General features: G+C 43.5%; 2 protein-coding genes across 2 annotated transcripts in view; one reads left to right on the top strand and one right to left on the bottom strand.

Annotated features, from left to right (window-relative positions):
* The window catches only part of ALDH9A1 (aldehyde dehydrogenase 9 family member A1), a 39,097-nt gene extending 27,777 nt beyond the window's left edge, over positions 1–11,320 (bottom strand). The window contains exon 1 of the mRNA XM_089516125.1: positions 11,302–11,320. Coding sequence (XP_089372251.1) covers positions 11,302–11,320 — 19 coding nt within the window. The remainder of the gene's footprint in view (positions 1–11,301) is intronic.
* Positions 11,321–11,561: 241 nt separating this feature from the next.
* The window catches only part of FAM78B (family with sequence similarity 78 member B), a 31,592-nt gene continuing 28,185 nt past the window's right edge, over positions 11,562–14,968 (top strand). The window contains exon 1 of the mRNA XM_089516123.1: positions 11,562–11,827. Coding sequence (XP_089372249.1) covers positions 11,562–11,827 — 266 coding nt within the window. The remainder of the gene's footprint in view (positions 11,828–14,968) is intronic.

Raw genomic sequence — 14,968 nt, 5'->3', positions numbered from 1 at the left:
AGTATGCCTGTAGTAAACAATGCAATAAAGCTTGAGCAGGGAAAGGGCAGTATCCTACTCTAAACAATGCACCTGTAGCCATGTGTACCTTCTTAAAAGCAGGCAATGTAAACAACTTTGCCTTTGGAATCCCTTACTGAGCATGTGTGAACAGCAAAACAAGAGAGAAAAGGGAAGAACAGACAAGTCTCACCAGCTTCTTAACATTTTTTAAAAGCATAGTTCTACAAGTTTGGGCTCCAAAACAGAAATTATTAGAAAAGTAGAGGCTGGTTGAGGGGGAAAAATCCCTGGATGCATTTTGGAAGAAGCCTTGCAGTAGTTTCTAGAAAATTCCCAGTGTTTTTACTCATGCAATGTTTATCTGACCTCATAGTTTCATTTCACATGTGCATACCTTTAGTTCTGAATATAAAGTCTGCTGAAACATGTTCATGATTATCTTTACTGTTGTATACAAACCTATCCCTGTTCTTAATAAATAACCATGTTATTTCTGCCTCTAGAATCAAAGCTTCTGTTAAAGAGATGGTGCCCAGGAACACATAGAATCATAGAATCTCAGAACTGGAAGGGACCACAAGGGCCATCCAGTCCAACCCCCTGCCATGCAGGAACTCTCAATCAAAGCATCCCCAACAGAGTAGAATCAGAATAGAATCATCTACTTTGTTAACCGAGGCACACCTGTAGTAGCAATTCTGTTTGGAAAAAACCATACAGGTTTTGCATCATCTGATCAATGTGAAATCTGCACATTTGTATCCTGGTTCTACTGGAAATATGCTTTCCAGTAGCAGCGTCAACCAGTTCAAAGACATACCCAGTATATCAAGTATATCAGTATATCAAAGGTTATCCAAGGCAAATGTCCAGAAAGCAGAACCAGGATTTAAAAAATCAACCAGAATCCTACCAGGGAGCAAAGTGAGCGGAGCCAAAGCTAAAGGGAAGTAACACTCCAGAGTTTAACCAGTTTAAGACAACAAGTCAGGTGTGATATTCTAAAATGAAACGTGAACATATTAAAGGGCTAGGCACTATCAGATCAATTCACAATAAGAAACGCAGAAACAAGATTGTTTTCACCACAGTGTTTGGTTATAACAGACTGAGATGCGGCTGCATCTAAGGCTCAAATATAAGAGCTATACTCCCAAGAAGCCCCCTTGTTCTTATGGGGGCTGCTATTTCCAAGGAGACCTTCCTTTCTTGAGCCTGTATGTCCGTCCATCCTCTTTATCCAGTTCTGAAGTCATGTCACTTCTATCCAGGAAATCTGTACTGATGAGGGTTCTGAGTATGCAGGTATAGTTAGCTCTTCACTACACAGGGATGAATTCCTCTTCTCTGTTGGGGTCTTTTGGGGGGAGCATGACAATGTGTTTGTTTTGTTGCATGTGACCCACGTAAAAAATATAGTGCATTTGATGTGGCTCTTAAAAGTTTTGAAGGATGTCAGTTCAGTTTCTTCAACAGGAAAGCATCCTTTGGGCATCAGCATCCCTTTCTCCTTTAGCAGGGGGTAAGTAGAAGAAGCTCTCCAAGCATTTTCTTCCACCTTTTAAGAGGCTGGCAGCATGAGGAAAGTAAGCAGAGTTTTAAACAAATAAAACAGATAATCTTTTGAGCATCTAGAAACATAGCTCTTGTTGCTCTTGCCTATTTAAGGTTGAACCTTTGTCCAAACTAGATCAAGCAGATGCTTCAGCTAATCGGGCACACCAGATGAGCCCTGTCTACTTCCCCATTGGCTATTTTGTGCAGAGGCATCTGGGTTTTCTGGCATCAATCTAGTTCCAACACCACTCACCAAGCTTTGTATGTAATCCCTTCAGGAGTGGGGGGCTGGGGGGGCTGGCAGTTCTCTGAACATTAGACTCTATATGGTGGATTTCCAGGATCAACTTGTGAAAGGTGATTTCCTATACTGCAACCATCGCAGGCATCTCTTTCTCGGATGAGCAGGAATGTATTGTTAATATTTTCAGATCCTGACACTCTAGTCCACAGATGACTGCAATGCACTCCTTCAGACACCAGAAGTTTTAGCAGCACTTGGGACTTTCTATACCATAAAGAGAATCCCTGAGGAAAAAAGGTACATGCACTTGCTGTCCCCGTTTTATGGAATACTTTCTCCACACCCCAACATAACTCAGTTTAAAACCTTGGGGTTAGGTCTGCAAGACTTCTAGGAAATACATTTTAACTGCTGTTGAGGTACAACCCATCTCTTCCAGAAGTTCTTCTTCATGAAAGTGCTGACCATGGTCTAAGAAGCCAATTTTTTAAAAGATGACACCATCTGCAAAATTAGTTATTCACTTCTAGCATTCTTCTCCATCTTCTTGGGCCATGTCCTTCACCAGGAAGGAGTGATGAAATAACAACTGGTGCCCCAAGGATCATTAGCTTCCTTCCTAGACAGTCCCATGTAATATGTTGAAGGCTAAATCTTGCAGTACCATTTGTTCCAAATACAGATCAGAATGAAGGGGCAGTTGTCTGTGGTTCTGACGGGTTAAATGTAACTGGTGGCCACCATGTAACTGGTGGCATGGTGATGTAGTGGTTTGAACACTGGACTGAGGTCCAAAACACACTGCAGAAATAATGCAGTTTGAGACTGCTTTAACTGCCCTGCCTCAATGCTAGGAAATTCTGGGACCTGTAGTTCTCTGAGACATTTAGCCTTCTTTGTCAGATAGCTCTGGTGCCACAATAAACTACAATTCCCAAGATTCCCTAGCCCTGACCCAGGGTAGTTAAAGTGGTCTCAAACTGGATTTTTTCTGCAGTGTGTTTTGAACTTACAAGTCTGGAAACTAGGCTCAGCTATGGAAACCCCTGGATGAACTTGGCTAAATCACACTCTCTCAGTCTCAGAAGAAAGTCAAAGATAGTAACAACAATGTTTATTGATCAGCCTGTAGGCCGTCTCAAAATAGTACAAAAGAGAGTAGAACACACTATAAAATTCTATAGAAATTCTGAGGAAATTACAAAGGACCTAATAAAACAATAAAATATATAAAACATGAGTAAAATACCATATGAATACAGTACAATATAAGTGCAATACTCAAAAGTAAAGCAGAGTTATAAAACTGATTATAAAACTCTATGTATAAGGTTCAAAATACAGAAATGAATAAGATAAAATGAAAGTGTTACAACTTCAGAACAACGGTACGTAAAATAATACATAAGGTAGGAAAAATACGACAGGACATCAAAGATCAGAGTTCTTCATCACCCCTATAGTTTACACCAATCATCTGCACATATCCAGATCTCAAATGTATTGCTTTACATAGAAACTGAGCTGTAATAGTAGATATTTCTAAATCTTGACCACTCATGAAGTAAGAGATTCTGACATGGGTATCCCAAAACATTGTTCGTTTGATATAGGGACCAAAGATACTGATCTCTTTCCTGTTGGTACAAATTACACTTAAATAGAATATGCGCTAAATTCTTGATTTTTCGCTCTGAAAGGCAAAAGCTAGAAAGTGGAAATTTAAGGAGAGGGAAAGAGCTAGACTGCCGTCCTAAACATGCTCACTAGAGAAAACTTTCCACTGAATTTGGTGGGAATTGTTTGTATCAAAATTTTAGTGCTCAATATTCAGATGATAAATAGAAACATTTTAAAAAATCTTCCACACCTCTGTATGCTTAAGAGATTAGCAAAGGTTTAAAATAGTGCATATAAATGAAGCTAGAAAACAGATTGATGTGTGTGTGTGTGTGTGTGTGTGTAATATTGCTAAAAAAAGGAAGAAAGTGCTATAAATCAGGAGCTATGGGTGTTGTGGAGGAACTGGACTATATAAGAGAGGCTCACTTTCGGAAATGTTTTAATGGGGTATGCTGGACTTTGATCTTTATGATTTAAACGTGTTTTAAAATGCCTTTAACTTGTAATAGTATTGTCTGTTTAATGGTTTTTAAACTTTTCTGTTACATGCTCTTCTAGTTGCATTTTGTTTTATACTTGAAGCTGCCTTGGATCCCAAATTAGAAAGGAGGGATATAAATAAAATAAAATAAAATAAAATAGTAGGGGAAAGTGTGGCCCTAGGGCTGGATGTGGGGATTTTTAACAGCTCTTCCCCCACAAAGCATCTTTGTTCCGAAGTGAAAAGGATAAGTTATTTCTCCTGGAAGCACCCAGGAATGCCCTCTCAACTTTGATGCAGAATGCAGTGCCCCTGCATGGTTGAATATTAAAAAATAGCAGTTGTTCAAAATCTGAAATGAGCTGTATGCCTCTTTGGTTTTGAAGAGGCTTTGCAGTCATTTTTAACAGTCTCGCAAACAGGTGCATGAAAATTTATAGCAGTTTTTGCAGAAAATTGGTTCTAATACCCTCCATAATAGCAATACACATTACTTAAAAATCTGTACTGTTCTGCAAATCCTGAACTAAATATATCTTCCCATTTCTTCTTCCAATAATCAATCACTAATATCCATTCAACTTTAAAAGACTCCATATTTACTTCTCTTATAAGATTAGTTAATTTATCCATTTCTTTAAAGTCATTAAGCTTTGCAATCTGAACCCTTCCAATGTTGTGCACAGAACAATTTGGCTGTTGTTGCCATGTATTGTGTGATCGTCCCATTCTTCTTTTCCATTTGTTCTTCCAAAATTCAAAGGGAAAAAAAATAACCAGGTCTCAGTAGGATTTTAAATTTTAGTATATCTTCCATCACTTTATGTCTCCTTTTTTTCCTTCTTCCTCTTTCATACGTCCACCATGTGATAAAAAAATCCCTTCTTTTTTCTCTGACATTTCCAACATAGATTAGAAGGACCTTTATATATCTCAGAAATCTTTTTTGGAGTTCAATACTAATGATATATCATCTTATATATTTTTTTCTTTTATATAATAACTTGAAGTAAATTTCAGACCTATTCCCCACATATTCCCAAAGATCTATTTGTATACCACTAATATTTTGTGCCCTTTCACCATACACTCCTTTAATTGCTGATCTTTCATTTTGATTTTTAAAGAGCATTTGGTACATTTTGGCTATTAAATGGTCATCCTTAAAAAATAATTGTTTCAAATTATAATCTTGCAATCCCAAACCCACACAATTTCTTATCTATTTTAAATCACTCAAATAATTGCCTGTACAAGTACCACTGAATCTTTATTCTTTGAAAATGAAGTTCTTCTATAGATTTTATTCTATATTCATTTTTCTCTAATACTAAAAGATATCTGTATATAGTCTATTTATTATTTAGGTTATTTTCTCTTGAATAAAAATCCTCATATGGTGAAGTCCACAGAGACATTTTTGAACAAATTGTAACGTCCGCAGTATCTGTACTGTTATAGCCTTGTGTGTTGTATGTTATAGGTTGTATGTGTGTTTTATATTAGTGATATATTTGTGTTTGAATAAAAATATTATAAAATAAAATGAAATATCATCATGGCAACTGTTAAACTGATACTTTTCAAATCCATTAGAATCATACAACCTTAGAGTTGGAAGAGACCACAGGGGCCATCCAGTCCGATCCCCCTGCCATGCAGGAACTCTGAATCAAAGCATACCTGACAGATGGTCATCCAGCCTCTGCTTAAAGACCTCCAAGGAGGGAGACTCCACCACGCTCCAAGGGAGTGTGTTCCACTGTCGAACAGCCCTTACTGTAAGGAGGTTCCTCGTAATGTTGAGGTGGAATCCATTAGTAAAATCCAAATTTGTTTTTAGTTTAACCTTAGTCTCTTGCCTTGCTTTCTTCCCACTCCTAATTGGATTCCCTCAATATTCATTACAATAAGTTGGATGGGTTGTTAAACTGCATTACAGAGGTTAAAGGGTAGTTTCACTGCAGGTAGCCAGAAAATCAAGGCCTTCAGTTGGTTGCAATGGTGAGGCCACAAGAGTGCTTTCATTAGCTGTATACTTGGCATACCTTTTTCTTTTTTCACAGTGAATCTTCTGGTCCATGCTGGCAACAAGCACTAAGAGCAATCTACCTTACCACCCACTTCTAGGAGCCCTGGTGCTTCTTCCTGGCTTCTTCTCTTAGGTTGGTTTCAAGCAGTGGTGTCATAAGGGGTGTGTGAGGGGTGCACACTGCACTGGGTGACACCCCAGAAGAGGGGTAACACTCAGTTCGGCCCTCTCCTTGCTGTGCTTTGCTGCAGTGGTGGAGGCCTTCTCACAAGGAGACCTCTACCACCACTGTGAAGGATGGGGCTGAGTCTGCCCTTTTAGCTGCTGTTCCCTGAAAGCCCTCTTACCAGGTGACACCAGGTGTGGGTATGCCACTGATTTTGCGACAATACTGGTTCACAGTGATGGCAAACCTTTTAGAGACCGAGTGCCCTGGTATTCCCTGGATTCACAGAATGTGCACTGTAGTCCAAGCACCAGGACTACTGCCAAGTGCTGACACCGCACAGCCAGTGGGGTTTGTGGAACAGTCCAACAAAACGCTTCCCTCTGCTCCTGCCACTTCAGATCAACAGCAAGGGAGAATGCAAACATGACAGTATGTTCCTCGCAGGGGAACCCTTGATCTGCTCGTAGATGACTAAAACAAAACATTCCCACTGCTAAAGCCCACAATTAAGCCCTTGAGATTGGGATGATTCAAAGGAAAAGTACTAGGCTTTAGTGCATAATTGCAGCATCTGCCACACTACTCAGTGTAACACATGCTGGAAAGACTATGGGGGTAAATATTTTAAAATGTAGCCTGCAAAACTACTAGAAGATGCATGAAACACAGGCAGACAATGTAGCCTCCCATCCACCTACCTGTTCTTAAACCCAGGGTAGCATGCTCAGACAAGAAGGCTATCCTATTTGATGCTCATATAGCCTTGTGAGCTAAATAATAAATAAAATACAACTTTTATTTTTATTCCGCTTTTCTGCAGTAAAACAATCAAAGCGGCTAATAGCAAGTTAAAACACCCCCATATAAAATTATATCTCAGCATCCCACACTTAAAAAAAGAATTAAAACTAGAGCACACAGAGGAAATTTTACCCTTCCCCCACCCCCCTTTTTAATGTATACCCCACCTGGGAGCTAAGGTCATCCAATGGATTTCAAAGCTAAGACATCCCATGCTATTTTTTATTATTTCTTTATTCTTTGTGTGGTGGGATTCCCATGGACAAATGGTTGGCCACTGTGTGAACAGAGCACTGGACCAGCACTGCATCCACACTGGAGAAATAACCCGGTTTGGGAGTTGGAGTTTTTTGTGAGCCTGCTCTGGGCCTTGAGCCAGGGCAGTTAAAGCAGTGCCAAATCGGGTTATTTCTCCAGTGTGGATGCAGCCCAAGTCAGCCTGTGGCCTGACCCAACATGGCAGTTCTTATTATTCAGTATATGCCATACACCACACTGCTGTACCGGCTTCCTGCTTAAGATAATCAAGTTAAAAATGAACGTGAACTGGTTCGAGGCAGCCCAAATGTATTATTCTATGGGATTTACATCCAGATGATTGCAGGATTTTGTGCCTTTGCTGAAAATGCAAATGCATCTCCCAAATACCAAAGGACAAATATTGTAACCAATTGGGGTTAAATACATTTTCTGACAAGGTAACAGGTAAGCTAATTATTGGACAATTAAGGTGGAAACAACCCTGTCTCTATAATTAAACCATTATTTTCTGAAAACACAGAATCTCAACCAGCATCTTTGGCAACATTAGTTTTGAAAGAGACCGCAAGGGCCATCCAGTCCAACCCCCCTTCTGCCATGCAGGAACTCTCAATCAAAGCACTCCCGAGAGATGGCCATCCAGCCTCTGTTTAAGGACCTCCAGGGAAGGAGCCTCCACTACACTCTGAGGGCTGCATCCATACTGGAGAAATAACCCGGTGTTCCCCTGTTGAACAGCTCTTACTGTTAGGAAGTTCCTCCTAAAGTTGAGGTGGAATCTCTTTTCCTGTAGCTTGCATCCATTGTTGTTCCAGGTCTTATTCTCTGGAGCAGCAGAAAACAAGCTTGCTCCTTCCTCACCCCTTCAAATGCTTAAACAGGGCTATCATGTCTCTTCTCCAGGCTAAACATCCCCAGCCCCCTATAGACTCTCCTCACAGGGCATGGTTCATCAGTTTGGTCACTCTCTTCTGCTTTATCTTTCCTCAAAAATGTAAGGAGCTAATAGGGGGAAAGTCCAAAAGCCACTAGGAGCCATTTTCTCCATGTGGCAGCTCTTCTTCCCAAGGCCTTCCCAGCCTAGGAGCTCCTGGGTGGATAGGCCCATACTTTCCTGCTGCTTCACTTCAGTCCATCTTTTGGTTGTTTCCTGCTGAGTGGAGGATGCTGAAGGGTGAGGAAGCGCCCCATTATTATTATTATTATTATTATTATTATTATTATTATGTTTCTTTGTATCATACCTTCCTCCCAGAACAGGGACTCAAGGTGGCTAACAAATTTAAAACAGTCTAAATTAAAACAGTATAAAACATTAAAAATACAAAGCTAAAAAACAATTAAACAATTCAAACAATTAAAAACATTACATTATTAAAATTTAAAAACTCTTGAAACAAAAACAAAACAGCATCTATATCAATATGTGAAGAGGAGGTGGGGTAAGGGATTATTTGAAAATGTGATTTTATTGTAATTTGCATTTTATTGTCGTTTTGTTTTATGTCCGCCTTGCTTCCTTCAGGAAAAAGTGGAATATAAATTTATTATTATTATTATTATTATTATTATGCTGGAAGGAGAGCAGGGATGGAGCCATCCTGGCCTTGCTAGGGAGGGATTTCTAAAGCTTGGGAGCAGCCACTGAGAAGGCCCTCTCTCTTGTTCCCACCAAATGTACCTAAGAGGGTGGTGGGGCAGAGAGAAGGGCATCTCCAGATGATCTCAATACTCTGTGGGGCTCATACAGGGAGATATGGTCCTTCAAATAGCCTGGACCCAAGCTGTATAGGCTTTATAGGTCAAAACCAACACTTCGAATTGTGCCGGGAAACAGACTGGCAGCCAATGGAGCTGTATTTAAGTATTTGAAGGGGTGTCACATTGAAGATGGAGCAAGAGCAATGGATACAAGCTACAGGAAAAGAGATTCCACCTCAACATTTGGAGGAACTTCCTGACAGTAAGGGCTGTTTGACAGTGGAACACACTCCCTCAGAGTCTCCTTCCTTGGAGGTCTTTAAACAGAGGCTGGATGGCCATCTGTTGGGGTGCTCTGATTGCAAGTTCCAGCATGGCAGAATGGGGTGGGACTGGATGGCCCTTGTGGTCTCTCCCAACTCAAGTATTCTATGAGCTGTTACAATAAGTAAGTTGCACCAGCTTCACTTAACAGCCTGGCTGCATCTCTTTGGACCAGAGCTGAAGCTCCGCTCTGGTCCCATTAAGAAAGTCCAATTCCCAGAATTCCAGAGCATGGAGCCAAGGCCCTTAAAAGCGGTGACACACTTGTGTGTGGACTTGACTGACACTGCCAAGGAAGCTTTAGTTGCCTCTATAGTTAAGAGAAATAGGAATCTGTTACCTTCAGGTGGCTCTTTCCCACCGACAGCTGAAGTTGAGGGCTTACGTGGCTAGTTTGTTTGTAGGTTTGTTTGGGGTATGTGGCCATGTTCTAGAAGAATTTAGTAGTAGTAGTAGTAGTAGTAGTAATAATAATAATAAATGTTATTGATATGTCACCTCTATCACAGGATTGAATGACGTTTCGCCAGCAGCTGTGGCAAAGGCTGAGGGTCCCTTTGGGCTCAGTCCATTTCTACAGGAGAGTTCTCTGATTTGATTAGTATGTTCTCTCTAGGAGTATCTAGGTCCTCCAGTGCAACTCTATGGTCAACTTTAACTAAATGTTGCACTGAAGGGCCTAGAGATTCCTAGAGAGAATGCTCCGCTAGGCCTTTGTAGCTTCTCCAGGGCAGTTCTATGGTCAGTGCTTGTCAGGCATTGACTGCAGAGTTGCACCGGAGGACCTAGATATCCCTAGAGAGGACACTCTGCTAGGCCTTTGTAGCTCATGCGGCATAACTCTATGGTCAATGTCTGGTAGGTGTTGACCATAGAGTTGCACCGGAGGACCTAGAGATCCCTAGAGAGAACACTCTGCTAGGCCTTTGTAGCTCCTGCGGCATAACTCTATGGCCAATGTCTGGTAGGTGTGGACCATAGAGTTGCACTGGAGGACCTAGAGATCCCTAGAGAGGACACTCTGCTAGGCCTTTGTAGCTCCTGCGGCATAACTCTATGGTCAATGTCTGGTAGCTGTGGACCATAGAGTTGCACCGGAGAGATCCCTAGAGAGGACACTCTGCTAGGCCTTTGTAGCTCCTGTGGCATAACTCTATGGTCAATGTCTGGTAGCTGTGGACCACAGAGTTGCACCGGAGGACCTAGAGATCCCTAGAGAGGACACTCTGCTAGGCCTTTGTAGCTCCTGCGGCATAACTCTATGGCCAATGTCTGGTAGCTCTGGACCATAGAGTTGCACCGGAGAGATCCCTAGAGAGGACACTCTGCTAGGCCTTTGTAGCTCCTGTGGCATAACTCTATGGTCAATGTCTGGTAGCTGTGGACCACAGAGTTGCACCGGAGGACCTAGAGATCCCTAGAGAGGACACATTGCTAGGCCTTTGTAGCTCCTGCGGCATAATTCTATGGTCGATGTCTGGTAGCTGTGGACCACAGAGTTGCACTGGAGGACCTAGAGATTCCTAGAGAGGACACTCTGCTAGGCCTTTGTAGCTCCTGTGGCATAACTCTATGGCCAATGTCTAGTAGGTGTGGACCATAGAGTTGCGCTGGAGGACCTAGAGATCCCTAGAGAAGACACTCTGCTAGGCCTTTGTAGCTCCTGTGGCATAACTCTATGGTCAATGTTCGGTAGCTGTGGACCATAGAGTTGCACCGGAGAGATCCCTAGAGAGGACACTCTGCTAGGCCTTTGTAGCTCCTGTGGCATAACTCTATGGCCAATGTTTGGTAGCTGTGGACCATAGAGTTGCACTGGAGGACCTAGAGATTCCTAGAGAGGATCCTAGAGTTGGGAGAGGCCCCAAGGGCCATCCAGTCCACCCCATTCTGCCATGCAGGAACTCTCAATCAAAGCAAACCTGACAGACAGTATTAATGGAGGGACTATTTGGCTCTTTGCTATGGAATTCTGGGAGCTGGAGTTTGTTGTGGGGCCCAGAGCGGAGCGGAGCTCCGCTCTGGGCCCCACAACAAACTCCAACTCCCAGAATTCCATAGCAAAGAGCCATAGAACGAATGAAAGCGGTCCCAAACCGGGTTACCTCTGGCGTGTGTCTGCATGCAGAGGAAGAGCGAGCCCTTCTTCTCCCACACTCCCCGCGCCATTCCCTGCGGACACTCGCTCTCCGTCTACGCAGGCGCACACCCAGAGCGAGCGAGCGAGCGAGCGAGAGCGAGAGCATCCATGGGGCACCTTGTTCCTGCTCCTGCTGCCTTGCTCCTGCTCCGGGGCGGAGGCGTGGTGGCGGCGGGGGCCCTCCGGTAGGGGAGGCGGCGGGGGCGATGGTTCCTCGGGGGAGCCATGGGGTGCCTGCAGAGCGTGGCGGCGTGCAAGGCGCGGGTGCGGCGGGAGAACATCGTGGTCTACGACGTCTCGGCCTGCATCGAGCCCGGGGCCACGGCCATCGAGGAGAGCTCGCCCATCGTCCTCCGCTACCGCACGCCCTACTTCCGCGCCGCCGCCCGCGTCCTCATGCCGCCCATCGCCCGCAGGCACACCTGGGTGGTCGGGTGGATCCAGGCCTGCAACCACATGGAGTTCTACAACACCTACAGCGACCTCGGCATGTATGTAGGAGGGCAGGCCTTGGCCCCAGGGCCATGGATACAGACATAGCCACCATACCTAGAGCCATACCCATCGCCATAGACATAGACAGCCATTCATAGAATCACAGAGTTGGAAGAGACCACAAGGGCCCTGATCCAGTCCAACCTCATTCTGCCATGCAGGAACTCCCCATCAAAGCATCCCCATTGACAGATGGCCATCCAGCCTCTGCTTAAAGACCTCCAAGGAAGGAGACCCCACCACTCTCCATTGAGGGAGTGTGCCCCACTGCCATAGCCATGATAGCCATAGCCACACCTATAGCCCCCAGCAGAGCAAGGCCATCCCTGGACCCCTTCATCCCCATCACCCAGCCATCGTTTCCTGTGGGCTTGTTCCAGCTATTATGTGGCCTTGTACTAGGAGACTTTCTGCCTTATATTATTATTATCATCATCATCATCATCCATTGTTGTTGTTGTTAATATTAACATTCATTTAGAGAGCACTGTAAAGCAAGGGTCAAATACGTAAGCAGCAGATTGACAACGTAAGGGACAAATGTGAAGTCGAAGGCTTTCGTGGCCGGCATCCGTAGTTTTCTGTGGGTTTTTTGGGCTATGCGGCCATGTTCTAGAAGAGTTTCGTCCTGACGTTTTGTCAGCCACAGATGCGGGCGAAACATCAGGAAGAAACTCTTCTCGAACATGGCCGCATAGTATGAACAAGCCCACCAAAAAAACACATTTCTGGGACCCCTTCATCCCAGTCACTCAGCCCTTGTTTTCTGTGGGGTTGTTCAGGCTCTGTGGCCATGTTCTAGGAGAGTTTATTCCTTATATCATCATCATCATCATCATCATCATCATCATCTATAGAACCAAAAAGCCATTCCTGGGCCCCCTTCATGCTGCTTACTTTGTTCTTATTGTATACGAATTAGCATTATTTGAGAGACATTTTCATCATGCAACGTCGTTCTGATTGTAGGCCGCTTGGCAGGTTTTTAGTCTTTTCTTATTTTATGTGACTCCTTACTATGTAAAGCACTGTGCACACTTTACAGCGCTCTATAAATAAACATTATTACTAATAATACAAAGAAACTCTCCTAGAACATGGCCACATAGGCCAAACAAACCCACAAAAAAACCATTCCTGAACCCCTTCATCCCAATGACCCAGCCATAGGCCTGATGCAGACAGGCCAAAATAAAGTTGCTTCGAGTCACTTTGGAGGTATGGTGTTTCAGTGATGCATGCGTCCTAAGAGTCTGGAAGCTGTACCAAAGCTGCACTCTAGTCCTTAGGACCAGAGCGTGGCTTTGGTGTGGCTTCTGGACTCTTAGGATGCATGTGTCATTGAAACACCATACCTCCAAAGTGACTTGAAGCAGCTTTATTTTGGCCTGTCTGTATAGAGCCATAGTTTCTGGTGGGTTTGTTCAGGCTCTGTGGCCATGTTCTAGGAGACTTTCTTAGTGTATAATGAAGAAACCTTTGTAGAACATGGCCACATAGCCACATAGCCTGAACAAACCCACAAAGAAGCATTTCTGGGACCTTTTCATCCCTGGGCAGCTGAGGCAGGGAGCCTTCTTTGCCCAAACAGGGAAGACAGAGCCAGAGCAAGGCCATTCCTAGACCTCTTCATCCCAGTCACCCAGCCATAGTTTTTGTGGGTTTGTTTGGGCTATGTGACCATGTTCTAGGAGAGTTTATTGCTTATATTATTATTATCATCATCATTAACATTTATTTATAGAGCACTGTAACATTTGCACAGCATAGTAAGAGTCAAATAATATAATGAAAGAATAAAAACCTGCCAAGCAGCCTACAATCTAATGACAAACAACATTACATGATGAAGATGTTTCTAAAATAATACTAATTCGTATACAATAAAAACAAAGTAAGCAGCAGACCAACAATATAAAGGACAAATAGAACATGGCCACATAACCCAAACCAACTCACCAAAAAGAAGTTGGGAAGGCAAGGCTGGGCCTCCTTCTCTTCAGTGCCTGGCTGCCCCTGGTCAGGGAGAGGATAGAGGAGGAGGAGGCCCTGCTTGGTTGCCTCTGCTGCCCGTCTCTAGCTTGCTCTGGCCAGTGGCAGGAGGAGACCAAGGAGGGGAAGTACTGCCTGTCAGTGGCCCCCTTCCCCTTCCAGGACCCTCAGAAGCAGCTTCTCATCCACCACGGAGCCTCCTTGGGAGGGCTTTCTGGACCATGGTCACCCAACAGTGCCTTCGGAGCAGGGAGACGGGGTTGGGACTCCCATCTCTCACAGCTTCATACCTTGCTATCCTCTGGGGTTTGGTTCCAGGATCCTCCCATGGATACCAGAATCGTGGATGCTCAAGTCCCATGAAATACAATGCCATAGTGGAATGGTGTCCCTTATATCAAATGGCAAAATCAAGGCTTGCTTTTTGGAATATACAGAGAGAGAGAGAGAGAGAAAGAGACTCTCACACAGTGGGCCCTTGGTATCTGCTGGTTTTTGGTTCCAGGATCACCCATGGATACCAGAATCCATGGATGCTCAAGACCCATTACAGTATATCCAATGGCAGAATAAAATGATTTCCTTTATATAAAGTAGCAAAATTAAGGTTTGCTTATTGGAACTTAATTTTTAAAAATATTTTCAAGCCATGGATGGTTGAATCTGTGGATAAAAAAATCCATGGAGATGGAGGCCCAACTGTACTGTTGTAAAGAACAGTATTACTTTAGTATTTTTCCATAACAAACACATCCACTATGGGTATCGTAGGCCTTTCTTTAAGCACCAGTATCTTCAAAGTCGAAGCCCAGTGGATTTCTGCAAGAGATGGGAGAACTGCACTGTAAGGAGCTACTGGCATCCATATTTCACTTGCAAACATGTTCTCAGGTATACTGGGAATATCAGTGTTTCTTGCAGCAGACAGTCAAAATGTGGACAACAACTACTTCAGGCGAATTCCTGAGAATCTAACTGAGTTGCCTAGACATGGAGATGTGCCTATATCCATAGTGTCTGTATTTGCTGTGTTGGATAGATGGATGGATGGATGGATGGATGGATGGATGGATGGATGATAGATAGCAGGGTAAGGTAGAGGTAAAGTACAGAGCAGCTCTTCATCAGTGTGCCAAGATATTTTT

This window comes from Sceloporus occidentalis, unplaced genomic scaffold (assembly GCF_023333645.1).
Source record: "Sceloporus occidentalis isolate IW3139 unplaced genomic scaffold, rSceOcc1.0.p SCAF_3, whole genome shotgun sequence".
NCBI lineage: Eukaryota > Metazoa > Chordata > Lepidosauria > Squamata > Phrynosomatidae > Sceloporus > Sceloporus occidentalis.
The sequence above is the reverse complement of the archived record's forward strand: the minus strand, read 5'-3'. Positions and strand labels throughout refer to the sequence as shown.